Source organism: Panthera pardus, unplaced genomic scaffold (assembly GCF_024362965.1).
Source record: "Panthera pardus isolate Hobbes unplaced genomic scaffold, ASM2436296v1 HiC_scaffold_2, whole genome shotgun sequence".
Classification (NCBI taxonomy): domain Eukaryota; kingdom Metazoa; phylum Chordata; class Mammalia; order Carnivora; family Felidae; genus Panthera; species Panthera pardus.
Genome location: NW_026526765.1, coordinates 106,928,522 through 106,943,350, shown reverse-complemented (window position 1 = coordinate 106,943,350; position 14,829 = coordinate 106,928,522). Strand labels below are relative to the sequence as shown.

Sequence of the window (14,829 nt, the reverse complement as noted above, 5' to 3'; positions counted from 1 at the left end):
TCACAGAGGTACTTAAGGATACTCATTATCAAGTTGTTTGGGAGTTTTAAAATGTGCACTATCAGGTTACTCCTCAGATTTCCTATTATTAAAGGACTGAACTTTCTCAAGTATGCAGTCCATTGTCACTAAACCCAACTGCTTTTCATAACTGTGTTACTATTGCTTCCTACCTCATTTTGTCTTTGTGCATTTATGTTTTTTTTTTAAATTCTTCCATTATCATTTCAGTGGTGTTTCAGTAGGGAATAAAATCAAGTATATATACTCAAGCAGCTACTTTTACTTGAAGCTGTATATACTCAGCCTTAGTGATCCTCTTTGAGACTCTCTCCCTCTTCTGCCTTCTCAGTTTGTCCTAGTACCCTGGCATTTGACTTTTCATTTACCTTCACTAGATATAATATGGAAAGCTTAAGAAGTTTTAAGGTGTTTTTTGTTTATTGTTCTCTGATAATCTAAAGTAAGATTTTAACTTTTTGTATCTCTCATTCTATGCCTAAAGCCATATTCAAACAAGCTGCATTTTGATTGTGTGACATCTAACATATATCATTTTGAAGTCCACAGTGTATTTTCACATACAGCATTACACCGTATCCCTAAAAGCCCCACTTCAAGGATAGGCCACTTTATATACAAGATGGGAAAGAAATGATTAAACAGCAGGTATACAATCTACTCCTTCTGTGAGGAGAGAGGAGCATGCCCCCAACAAAAAAAAGAAGGTAACTTGGTCAAATCTCTTTGTAAACATGCTAATGACAGACCTCCTGGAAACAAATTAATGGTGTTTGCTAGGTAGAGAATACCTTTGGGGGTGGAAGGTGGAGGGTTGTGCTTTTTCTCACAGTTCTAAAAGCTAGAAGTCCACAATCAAGTTGTTGGCAAGAGAATCCTTATTTATAGACTGCTTATAGCATGATGTACTGGATCTAAGATAGTTTATGATATATAATCCTGGAATCTATGGATTTATGCGGCATGGCTCACTGGAAAATGTAACTATATGGACATAACATTGACATGTTTCATGATTAAATGACTTTCTTTTGTGTAATGAAGAAACCTCATGTTAATCTTGGCCAGAATGGGTTGTGAAGGAGAAAGAAAGAAAATACCCAGGGAGCTGTGCTGGTGGCCCTAGAATTTCTGCAGTTTTCCCTATGCTTCATGATCATTTATGTACTTGAAATTCTTAGTAAAGCTTGGTACTGGCTAATATCTCTGATTTGAATTAGTGTGATTTGACAAACTGATCTTTTGTGTTATCCTGTAAGGAAATTAAGGTTCACAGAGGTTAAACAACTTGTTGAAAGTCACGTGCTAAAAAATGGCCAAATGGGTCTAGAAACCAAGTCTTAAATCAGATTCTTTGTACCATGTGACACATCTTAGTGTGATGGAAAAACAACAATAACAAAACCTGCTTTGTGGAATGAGAAATTGATGTGCCTCCTGGTTCTAACACTGATCTGCTGTTTGATTTGGGGCAAAGTACTTACAACATCCAAAGCCTATCCTTACCTATGCAGTGCCTCTTACATAAATACACAAGGTATCTTAATGATAAGTATAACAGAACAATAAATAAACATTACATAATAAAGCAGAACATTTAGAAATATTTTTAAAGGATGTAGGGAAAGAAAAGTATTACTTACTTTTTTCTTGTAATGCCTGCAATTTATTCAGTTCTTCATTCTCTTCATCACTCTCTTCACTACTTGTGCTGCTCACATCCAAAACTATGTCCCTTTTGGGGTCTACTCGGAGAAAATTGCGGCATTCAAATGTCAGATGACCAGCTAAGTAAAACAAACAAAAATGTAAATGACAAAATAAAAGATACCTAAAGATACTCATTATATTTTTATTATATATTTTTATTTTGTTGCCTCAGGGTTAAACAAGTTACAATTTTAATAGTATAATGTTTAGTTTCAACTTTTATTCAGTGAGTAGTAGTTTGCTTTTTCTGAATACACCACTCAGAGAAATTTTTCCTGTTTTCCCTATGTACTTAATTAGCAACTACATAGCTTTCATCTAATTAAAGGTGTCATGACAATATAATTGACTGTGTTTTTCTAAAGAACCCTTAAAAATTTAATTTTGAAAAACAATTTTCATTCTGACATCATTCACCTCCTAAATTTGATCCCTACAAGAAAACTACAACAGTTACATATTTATGACATGATACAACTTAAAAAAAAAATCAAACATTACAAATACCAGAGAAGTACGGGAAATTATATAACCAATATCCAAGTGCCTATCCACTCACATGTTAACATTTTGTTATTCAATTAGAGTGTTTTTTTTCTTAATGGCAAGTGTTTGCACACATGTGCGTGCACACACACAAAATTGGGGGCATTGCACCATTCCTTAGAACCCTGTCCTAATCCCATTCTATTCTTTCTTCAGAATTGGCATACTGAAGTTGTATTTATCTTTCCAAAACAGCATATCTGATTATTTATTTCACATAAACTCAATTATACTTACCTACCAATCTGCAACTAGTGTTTGCCACTCAATATTATATTTTGTGATTTACCTATATTAACATAAGTAGATGTAACTATCTCATTTTATCTGATGAATAATGTTCCATTATATAAGAATACGATTTATTTATCTTCTCTACTACTGCTAGAATCTTAGTTTGCTTTCAGTACTTTGCTACTATAAATAATGCTAAAATGAGTAGCCGTACATGTATTTTCTGCATACGACATTGTTTCTCTAAGGCAGCAACTTTCCTTTTTTTTTTTTTTTTTTTACTATGATTCACTGATGGTAAAAAATAACAGTAAAACTAAGTGTATTGATATATACATCCAAATACAAATACACACTAATACACAAATATGAAACAAAAAGTGACCTGAGTACTACATTTGATATCCCAAAACAAAAAGCAAACAAAAATAAAAACAACAAAAAAGTGCTAACAGTAACCATGCAACTGATTCCACAACACACTAATGACTCACCATAACTCTGTGCTAGAGTTTATTTCTAGTTCTCTCTTGGAAGTTCTAGATTTATTCAAGAACATCTCGTGTTAGAGTCCCAATCTTAGGTAGGACCCTGGGCCTTGCTTTTATCCCCTGCACTCTGCAAACCCATGAAAACCCAAGTTCAAGAACACTGGGTTCAGGAAATACTCTTAAGTCTTACCTCTTAGAGTTTCTGCTTTACTTTGATTATTGTCCTCTGAGCATTCTCTAATTATTTTCTTCCTAGAACACTATTGTATCTAAAATATGTACTGCGCATTTTATACAAGTTTCTTAACTGCTTGCAAAAGGATCCTGTCTGCCATACTGCTGGAAATAAGTTTCCTTCATTATAATTTCCTTTCAAATGAATCATTCATAAGTATTCTTTTCAGTTTCCAAACATATGGAGTTTTCAAATTAAGTTTTTGTTGATTTATAAAGATATTACACTGTTATCAGAAAGTAGGGTCTGTATGATATCAGTTATTTGGTATTTGCTGAGATTACTTTTGTGGACTATCATGCAGTAAATTCATGAAATGATTTGGTATGCATTTTAAAAGAATATATATCACTCTGTTGAATAGAGTGCTATGTCTATTCTGTTGCTCAAATCTTCTCCATCTTATTAATTTTTTTTTTTTTTTTTTTGCCTAATAACTTCTGAGGGTATAATTTTTAAGTACCTCTATGATTATAGAGAACATAAAGGTTGTATCATAAGCTTCTCAATTATTAAACATAACTAATTCCACTAAGCTTCATATCCCTATCATTATGATACCCAAAAATGAAGCCTTCTGAATCTATTTATCTTCCTTGAAGCCTTACCTTCATATTGCTGTTACTGCTCCCCTGACCTACAATCATCACCCCCTTCTCCCCCTATCTTTTTTATTTTATTTTTTTATGTTTATTCATCTTTGAAAGACAGAGAGAGACAGAGCACAAGCAGGGGTGGGGCAGCGAGAGAAGGAGGGGGACAGAGAATCTGAAGCAGGCTCCAGGCTCTGAGCTGTCAGCACAGAGCCCGACGCGAGGCTCAAACTCACAAACCGCGAGATCATGACCTGAGCCGAAGTCGGATGCCCAACTGACTGAGCCACCCAGGTGCCCCTCCCCCAATCCTTTTATGACAGCTTCACCTCTTTACAGTTTGTTCCCTCTCCCACTTGTTTTAAAGGACATTTGGCTCTTCCCTGAGAACACTTTTCCACAGCTTATCTCGGTATTATTAGTACCTTCCAGGCTCCTTAATACTGTTTCTCAATATAGCAGCCCTCTAATCTCCCATGCAGCTCTCTGTTGCTGTTTAATAGCCCGTCTACTGAAGTCTTTGGAATCTGGCTCAGACTTGGGTTCTTCACCCTAAGCCCTCCCACAAACCTACACGAACAGGCTAGAGTGGTGCATGGCCTCATAGTTCCTTGCCATTTTAGATGCCAAGGCCACACTACGCTCCTTGTCATTACCTGAAGTGTTCCATCTCGTAAATTTTCAACTCCACTATTATACTGACTATAAGCTTTTATCCTTCTAGCTCTCTTATTCCCTTACACCCATGCATAGATGTGTTTAGAATTTTCTGTCAACACTTTATTCCATCTACTTTTTATTTATGTCATTCTTACTACATTTACTTCTCAAAGGAAAAAAACAAACAAACCTATTTGCTGTCACCTTCTTTTAGGTAATTGTTGACATGAAAGCTGTCAATTCCAAAGAGAGTTAGAGCTTAGCATTTCCAAGAGTAGAGAATCAACTAGGTAGAGCACAAGAATTTTTTAACTATTACATTTATCACATATATACCTATGTGCAAAGTTATAATGTGCATAAATACACATTTTTACAAACTTCTATAAAAACCACATTTCTGACCTGCCACTTGCCCCTTACCAGACAAAATCACTTTCTCCTCTTCTAGTTAATTTTTTTTTAATTTAACTATTCTATTTCCCTAAATAACACATTTCTCTTAATAACTGCTGCCTCTTGATTTTTCAGCTCAGGCATAATTAATTGACTTCCCACTGTGGAAAATGAGCATTTAATATCCTCCCCTTTTCTCAGTGTTCTTGTATCTTTCTAAATTTTTACTTATTTTTAATTTTTATTTTCTTATTCTCAAGTAAGTTAGCATATAGTGTGGTCTCGGCTTCAGGAGTAGAACCCCATGATTGATCTCTTACATATGATACTCAGTGCTCATCCCAAAAAGTACCTTTCTTAATGCCCATTTAACCTACCTTTTAACCTACTCCCCCAACCCCCATCAACCCTCAGTTTGTTCTCTGTATTTAAGAGTCTCTTATGGTTTGCCTCCCTCTCTGTTTTTATCTTATTTTTCCTTCCTTTCCCCTATGTTATTCTGTCAACTTTCTCAATTTCCACATATGAGTGAAATCATATGATATCTGTTTTAGAAAATTAAGACCTTAACTCACTCAGTCCCTTCATTTTCTTCTCATCTGTCAAACTTCTCATTCCTGACTGTCCAAACACCATTACATGTTTTTTCTTTGACTCATTCATGTTCTTCTTCTGCCATACCTCACTGTAAAACAAATACTCTGGATCAAAGCTAACCTTTCTTGAGGTTGTGCCTGTCCCTGAGCAGTCAAGCAATGCTTAAGTACAATCACACATACATGGACATTAGCACAAACACAAAGCATTTCATTTTTGTGTTTGTCCCTGGTCAAGTTCCTCTCTTATTCCCCTCAGTGACTTTTCTAAACTTATGCCTGACTTAAATCATTGTTCAACCACTTTCCTGTCTCACTCAATGCCCCTTCCCAAACAGACAACTGCACCTCCTAATTTACCAAGAAAACTGAGATTACCAAAGTCTCCTTCTACCTTCTGTTTCCACACCTGAAAATATCCATACTTATTCTCACCTAGTTTCCTTCAAACTTATGAGTTATCCTTGATGGGATGCCTGGGTGGCTCAGTTGGTTAAGCGTCCGACTTTGGCTCAGGTCATGATCTCGCGGTTTAGGAGTTTGAGCCCCAGCATTGGGCTCTGTGCTGACAGCTGAGAGCCTGGAGCCTGCTTCAGATTCTGTGTCTCCCTCCCTCTCTCCCTTTCCCTGCTCACATTCTGTCTCTCTCAAAAATAAATAAAGTACTAAAAAAAAAAAAAAAGTTATCCTTATTTTAACTCTTAGAGAAAATTGCTCCATCTTCTGTCTCCAATATCTGCAACATGTCCTATAATATCCCTTTAGTCTCTATACACATCTTTTATCTTAAATATAAAACCCTCCATTTATCCCAAATTCCCTTCTAGGAATTACAGTTGACCCTGGAATGCTGATCCCCAGGCAGCTAAAAATCCACATATAACTTATGGTTCCCCCCAAACTTAACTACTGGATTTTATGTGATTGAAAAGTTAGAAAGTCACCAAATGGAGAAAAACAAAGTGAAGATGGAGGAAATTTGTAGGAAAAGGTGGAACAGCAGGGCTCTTGTCTGCTCTTGGCATTCTCCATCCTACTACCTGTGGGGAGCTCAGTTGACTGAGGTCTTGAATGGAGAGGTGAAAGAAACAGGCTCTGGGGAGGGATTTTCACTTAAGTAACCAAAAACCACATAATAACCCACCCAATACCTTACCTCCCACCAAGGGGTGTGGGAGAACACCAGGGAGGGCCCAGGGAGGGGACAGTATCAGACAGAGAAGCCTGGGTCTCAGGGGGTGGGGCACTGTCCAGGGTGCTGAACGTTTTCTGAGGAGGGGATCTAATATTGCTGGGGAACTGGCAGCTCACCCCTTCACAGCCATTTTCCACAAGCAGAAACTGCAGTATAATCACATGTAGGGGATTGGGTGAAGCAAGTGACCTAGAAAGAAGGGTACTGGTGTTTTGCCTTCCCTAGCTCTCTACCTTCCTGCATGGAAGGAGGTGGTGTGGACCACCTTGCTTCCTAGGTAGAGAAGCAAGAAATGAGTATCATTCTATGATCTAGATTGGCTAAGTGCAGGTGGGGAGAAGGGGACATGTGGTGGTTCATGTTCTACTACTGTATTCTATTTAAAACAACAACAACAACAACAAACCTATATAAAACTACACCTGTGCAGTTCAAACCCATGATGTTCAAGGGTCAACTGTATTCAATATGTTCCTGTTATGACCTGAATGTTTGTATCCCCTCAAAATTCATATGCTGAAATCTAACTCCCAAAGGGGATGGTATTAGTTGATGGGACCTTTGGGAGGTGATTAGGTTTCTGAGAGTGGTACTCTCATGAATGGGATTAGTGCCTTATAAAAGATCTCCAAGGAACTCTCTAGTCCTTTCCACTGTGCAAGTAAAAAATGAAAAGTCTATGACCTGGAAAACTTGCTGGCACCCTGAACTTTGACTTACAGCCTCCTATGAGCAATATATTTCTGTTTATAAGCTACTGGGCCTGTGGTATTTTGTTATAGTAGCTCATGAAGACTGAGACAGTTCCTTACTTTATTTATGCAAATTTCCTGAAACAGGAGACTATACATACAAGCTCTCCATTTTTTTATCCATCGCAATTCAGGCCTGAATCTACATAGTTTGCTTCATGACCTACCACTCTACTTAAACTGATCTTCCTACAGTCAAAGAAGCATTCTACCTGGTAAATTCAATGAACAATTTTCCAACAAATTCTTACAAATCCTAATGGTTACATCTGACAATTTTCCCTCAACTTTGAAAATCTTTACTCTTTTGGTGTATCTGTTGCTGCCCACTCCCTCTTCTACTCCCTCTTCTAGTATTGTACCTTCTTGGTCACTTTTTCCTTAGCTCATGCCTAGATATTTTACTTTACCTGTTGATATTTTATTCCACTAAGAGTTTGTTATTGTTCCAATGTTTGCCTATATAAAATCATGTAGGCGAAAAATACAAATGTGGAGCAAAAAAGAGAGGTTGTTTCCATAAAACAAAGTTGTACTTTTGGAAACACTTGATTTAAATGGATTATTTTTAAAGAGTAGTTTTCAAATTAGGTACTGGCATCAAGACTGTACAAGATTGAGAAAAAATCTAAAATAATGAGAAAAGGTACCTGCTTCTCAAAGGGGGTGCCATGGCCATTTTGAGCCAGACAATTCTTCACTGTCCAGGACTACCTTACACATCCCAGGATGTTTACAAACCATAAATCATACATACTAAAGATCATACTGTTACCCAACCACAAGCACATAGGGGCAAATTAAAAAAAAAAAAAAAAAAAAAGGCCACAGATTTCCAGGAGGGCAGTATTAACCCTAGTTGAGAACTAATGATAAAGTGATTCTGGACTCAAATTTCTTTCTCATTTTTGCTGCTTGCTTATCTTGGAAGAAACAAACTATACAAAGTAGGAAATGCATTTCAGATATAATTTGCACTTAAAAGACTATGTGAAACAATAATTAGCAGACTCATAGGCAAAGACAAGGTCATGAATGTATATCAATAGATTAGCATTTTAGGTTAAATAAACATTAAAGATATTTAGGTGTGTTTTTATTTCTTGCTACTATGAGCAAATGCTCAATTACTGAAGTATCCTATCCTGGACTTTTTAAAGGTGTATTTTCTGAGAACTATCATAATTGAGACATTTATTCCATGACAAAAGCTTAGTGTTCTGGTAGCTTTTAAGTATTTAGAAGTTGCCAACTTCAAAAGTATTCATATAAAAACTCATCATAGAAATAAACAATTCTTCTAATTTTCTTGAGGAAACTTTGCCATGAAAAACCAACATCCATGTTATTTAGTAACAGATTCATCCTTAACTTGAAACTTTTTAAAACTATATAGTCATTACTGAAACATACGGACACAATAAAATCTTTTTCAGTCGAGTACTAAATTGTTTTGTACATCCTGGGCACCTCGGTGGCTCAGTTGGTTAAGCGTCCAGCTCTTAGTTTCAGCTCAAGTCATGATCTCATGGTTTTGTGAGTTAGAGCCCCATGTTGGGCTTTGGGCTGGCAGCATGGAGCCTGCTTGGGATTCTCTCCCCAATTCCCATCTCTCTGCCCCTCCCCCCACTCATGCTTTTTCTGTCTGTCTCAAAATAAATAAAATTTAAAAACTGTACAACCTAAACCATTAGTCTCACAACAATAGAGAGACAATACTCCTTTGTAACTAAATGATGAATATGCATATTTTAAGGTATTAAAAACATTTCAGAGTTCTGTGGACTGTTCTCTTACATCTACAATCAATACAAAGATTCTGGCCTACAAATAACAGATAATTTTTAAAATGTAATTTCTATCAGAAAGGCGTGTAAATTGAGAAGACCTTCATCTTTAACAGGTATAAGATGTAAATGTAACACAGAAGGGAAGTATTACTAAAGTTTTCCAAAAGAGATAAATGAAAAACTATTTAATAACTTAATCACTAAGAATCATAGATCAAAATAATAACTATAGGAACTAAACTTAGAAAGACTGTCAAACCTATTTGCTTACTTGGCTTCTCTAAAAAAATTCTAGTTACTACAGATACTTCCATCATTGTGTAAAATAAAAAAGCAATAAGGAGACTAGATCAACGTTATATTTCCAAAACATTATTTTGATTATTTTCCTATAAGTCTTAAGCTAAAAGTAGTTCAAGCAGATAAAGTGGCATTAGTAGAGAGATTGGGAAATTCATTCTAGATTTTTAAGTACATAATACAGCATATAGGTATATGCTATATACATATATGTATATATATATATATAGAGAGAGAGAGAGAGAGAGAGAGAGAGGGGTGGGGGGGAGAGGAGGAGGGAGAGTGAGAGTGAGAGAGAGAGAGGAGAGGGAAGGAGAGAGAGAGCATGGATGAGCACATTCCTAAGTCTTGAATCAAGACATAAAATATGGAGGGGGCGCCTGGGTGGCTCAGTTGGTTAAGTGTCTGACTCTTGATTTCGGCTCAGGTGATGATCCCGTGGTCCTGGGACTGAGCCCTGCAATAGGCTCCACTCTGAGTATGGAACCTGCTTGGGGTTCTCTCTCTCTCCCTCTGCCCTTCTCTGCCTCATGAGCTTTCTCTCTCAAATAAAAACTTTTTTTAATTTAAAAATAAAAATGAAATACAGAAATTAGCAAAGATTTAAAGAAAGGAAACAAAGCAGAAATAAATATAAACAAGCCTAGAACACAGAAAAGATTTCACTGCACTTATTTCTTGCATGCAAGTATATTCTTCAGGAGTTTTTATTTATGTGAAGGATATGTGTACTTATGTATCCACATTTGCTAACTGAGCAAGATTCCCTTGAGCCACATCTCAGCCTTCCCTTGGAGGCATGTGACTTGGTTCTCCCAGCATGCTTTCATTATGAGCCCTCTTAATGGAGATTTATGCCGAGGGTTCTTTTATCACATGTTCTTGCATGGAAAAATTTTTTTAATCACCTTTATTTATTTTTTTAATAAGACTATACATCTGAAGCTCATGTAACATTGTGCATCAAATATAACTATACTTCTAAATTAATAAATAAATAGATGGATACATTTTGTATGGATCATTAACCCTAATCCAGGCTCACTTGCATGGTCTCCAAACAAGTGAGAAAACAGCAAATGCTGGGGTGCCTAGGTGGCTCAGTCGATTGTCAGACTTTGGCTCAGGTCATGATCTCCCTGCTTGTGAGTTCAAGCCCCACATCGGTTTCTGTGCTCACAGCTCGCAGCCTGGAGCCTGCTTCAGATTCTGTGTCTCCCTCTCTCTCTGCCCCTCCCCTGCTCACACTGTGTCTCTCTCAAAAATAAACATTAAAAAAAATTTTTTTAAAGAAAAAAAAATAGCAAATGCTACTGTTATAGCTGTTATCAAACCTTTAAGAATTGTTACATTTAACTAAAGAAATGGTATTTAAGGTACATAATTATAAATTTAGACTATATAACTGCACGTTAAAGTTTACTTTTCTATCCCATTTCATTAGTCATAATAGACATTTATGATTGTTTAAATCAAGTTTTTGCTGGTGAGCAGAAATTCTGGGACTAGTATTATCCTCATAAAGAAAATAATTTTCATTGCTTTCCCCTCTTCACCCAGTATCTAGAAGAACAAAGAGTAAAAGAATAAGTATACATGTACTTTCTGGGGGGGAATATACTTTCTGCATGCTCCTAAATCTACTACTCCACTTGTACTTGATATCTTTGCTAGTCAACAGATACATAGCCACCTGTCACTCAGTCTACAGCAGGGAAGAAAGTAACTATTTAGGGGAATTTCTGAATCATCTGCAAATCTGGCCTGAATAACAGGGCTAAAGAACTAAGCTGAAATCAGGGCCCTGAAATCGGGATGCTAAATCACATTGCCCAAGGAGGCAATGATTCACTCTTCACAATGTTATTTTTTAATGTACTTACGATAGCCACATTTTTTACAGCCTGCCCGGACACTGTCCTTGTTGCAACCTGAAATATAATTGGATAACATTTTAGCAGACATATAAAAGGTAGAAACATAAGAATTCCATCCCATGAAAAAGCTAAGAAACCACTTGTAGAATTTCTTTAAAAAAAAGAAAAAATTATTCTTGACCCAGCTTAGTAACACTATTCAATTGTCATCATTATTAGGCATCACTGGAAAATCCAATTTACTCAAATTACTTTCTTTGACAGTATTTTAAAAATAACTCCAGAATATATTTTTCTCTAATTTAACAGAAATGCAGTGTTATAGTCAAGAGCTTAAACATTCCAAGAATTCTCTAACACTGAGCAAGAAATTCCTGAGTATTTCAGCCTGTCCCTCAAATGTAAAATAATTAACTACAAATGTGTATACATATACATATTCCCTATATACTATCATATGTGCTAATATTTTTATTATATATTCTATTACTTATATTAGTTACTATATATAGTATATTTATATATATGTATATACATATATATATTTATACATACACACACACACATACATATATGAATATTTGGGATAACAAATGTTTTTCTGCTCTCCCTTAGAAGAAAAACAAACTGGCTTTATTAAAGGAATTGGTAAAAATCCAGAAAAATACTTTAATTGATAGGTATTATAAGAAACATCCAAATGCACCACTCAAATTCTGACAAGAGAAAACTATCAGTCACATATTCAGTCTGATCAGTTTTTACAAATATTTAGAGTATTTCTGTATAATTAGTGGTACACACAAGAAATGTTGAAGATCTAAATGAGAGAAGACATAAATTAAAATTGATTTTTTATAATAAAATATACATAAAATTTATCACCTTAAACATTTCTGAGTATATAATTCAGTGGCATTAAGTACATTCATAATGTTGTACAACATCCTAAACACTAACTTTTTTCCTCTATAAATTTACCTACTCTAGGAATCTCATGTAAGTGGAATGATACAGTATTTGTCCTTTTGTGTCTGACTTATTTTACTTAGTATAATGTTTTCAAGACCATCCATATTGTAACACATATCAGAATGCCATTCCTTTTTATGGGTGAAATATATAAATGGAGAGAGAGAGAGGGGGAGAGAGAGAGAGTTGAAACTACTTTTAATCTCCAATAAGGGCTTCCATCAGCCAGAGGGCAAGGAAAGAATTGCTCTATTATCTTAATGAAAGGCATCTAACTCCTAAATCTTTCATATGGAGATAGAATCCAAATTTACACAGTGCAAATATAAAACAGTGCTAATTATAAAAGAAAGCTCATTTTTGAACCATGTCTTTACTGTTATGAAGTCAAAACATCAGCCATTTTTTCCTAATCCCAATCGTTAAAATATACATTATCGAGTTATTCTAGTAAAATACACTCAGGTCTGCTACAATGCTTCTTTTAAAAACATAAACTTGTTCCAATGCAAGTGATGTAAGACAGCACAATTTGAGCATAATGTGACTTTTGTCCAAGAAAAACACTATGTGAATGCACAAACTGGTACCCCATTGCTCTGAGACTCATAGTAATATACAAAACACACACAAGGACATAACCCAAACCATTTCTAGTGACCTCAGTTCAGTATGGGTGCTGTGAGCAGTGCCCATCCACATCTGGTAAAATAACTTTGATCCAATCATGTCATTCTCTTCCTACCATTCCTTCAGAACAATTTACAAGCTCTGATTCTTACGAACTGCATTTTCACAGCAAACTTCAGGTCTTTTAGCAGGCATAGTACCCTCTTAATTGTAGTATTTATGTGCCTTTTAACCAATTAACATGTGCAAAACTGTGCTGTTTTTATTAGGTTTCTATCATTTTTTATGCATCACTGATGAAGTTCTTGAGTGTTGTGCCCCAATCTCATTTTTTCTCATAAACCTTGTGGATTTTACTGCATAGAGTGGGAACACATCTGCTGCACTGCAGCAGAACTGTGGAATAAGACTGGATTAATAATAAAATCTGAGGCTCTTTCATTATGAAATAATTGCCTGTTGGAAAAAAAGCCCAGAGTATCCAGGTCAATGTTAAGTCTGTTTCCATAGAAACCAAAGACGCTGAATAGACAGGACAAAAGTGTTCTAAATGCACCATTACCATTCCCACAACAAACTAAAAATGTTGTAATGGACAGATCTGAAATGATCTCATCTCAGTACTTATGAGAGATTAGCTTATTTATGACTAACTCTATGTCATATTTTTAGAATGAACAAAATATGAAACTTTTCAGAGAAGGTCATCTTCTTTAACAAAGTTTTAACTTTTACATGAAAGGAAAATGCCAGAATTCTAAATAAAGTAACTCCATATCAACTATGTTCTCACCAGTTTTTGGTTAAATGAAAGTTTCAAGCTTCATTTGTCCATAATTTTCATGACTGCTGGGCCAACTGAATGCTTTTACCTAGGACACTGAATCTGATGCCTCTGACAAAGATATCTGGGACAAGTAACACAATGAAGTGGGGACAGTTCATTCATTCTCCTGTCAAGATCCAGTTTCTAGAGGCAGTGATGTCACAGAGAGCAGCAGTCCTAATCAGGTCTGGGACTGTGCAGGATCTTGGCTATGGATGTCCTTGGTCTTGTCTATTTTCCAAGAATTGTTATCTAGCATTTGCTTAGATTCTGTGAGCTCCCTGGTACTTTCCTTTCTGCTTCAATTAACTAGTCAGTTTCTATTGTTTGGAACAAGAACTCTGCTGATACAATGGTGCTCCAGTTGGGATTCAAAGTGAATAGGAAGGCCATACTGAAAGGCCCTTATTACTTCAATCAGAAGTTATCCATTTCCCCATCTTAGGTTCTCATGCTGTTTTTTGTTCCATTCCTCTTTAAGGTTTGCTAATGCTGTTCAGAGCAACAGAGCCTGGCTCCCTCAAAATGTTCCTATGTAATCATAACCTACAGTCCCAAGACCACCAATAAAGTCTTGTAAAATTGCCCATATAAAAAAAAAAAATTGGCAAAGACCAACAAAAACAAACTCAAAAGACACATAAAAATAGAGGAAGAAATATTTGCAACTCATAGCACCAAAAAAGGGAAATTATCCTTACCATATAAAACCCAGAAAATCATTATGAACAAGACCAATAGCCAACAGGAAAAAAAATCAGCCAAGGAGCTGAACAGAATGCTCAAAGAAACAGAAACAAGTTGGAAACATGGAGATCCTTAGCCTTATTCATAATTCGTGGAATGTACATTAAAATCTATACTGAGATTCTATTTTCACTTATCAGAATAGCAAAGATTGAAAGGGTTGAAGAGAGTTTGGGGGAGACATACTCTAATACAGTACTGGATAGTGATGTAACTCAATACCACCTCTATGGAAAGCAAGCTGACAAAATCTATCAG

General features: G+C 35.8%; 1 protein-coding gene across 1 annotated transcript in view; it reads right to left on the bottom strand.

Moving 5' to 3' along the window:
* The window catches only part of SREK1IP1 (SREK1 interacting protein 1), a 44,048-nt gene that overhangs the window by 21,899 nt on the left and 7,320 nt on the right, over nucleotides 1–14,829 (bottom strand). Inside the window, exons 2-3 of the mRNA XM_019414337.2 lie at nucleotides 11,403–11,450; nucleotides 1,665–1,808 (exon numbers count right to left, since the gene is read on the bottom strand). Coding sequence (XP_019269882.1) covers nucleotides 1,665–1,808; nucleotides 11,403–11,450 — 192 coding nt within the window. The remainder of the gene's footprint in view (nucleotides 1–1,664; nucleotides 1,809–11,402; nucleotides 11,451–14,829) is intronic.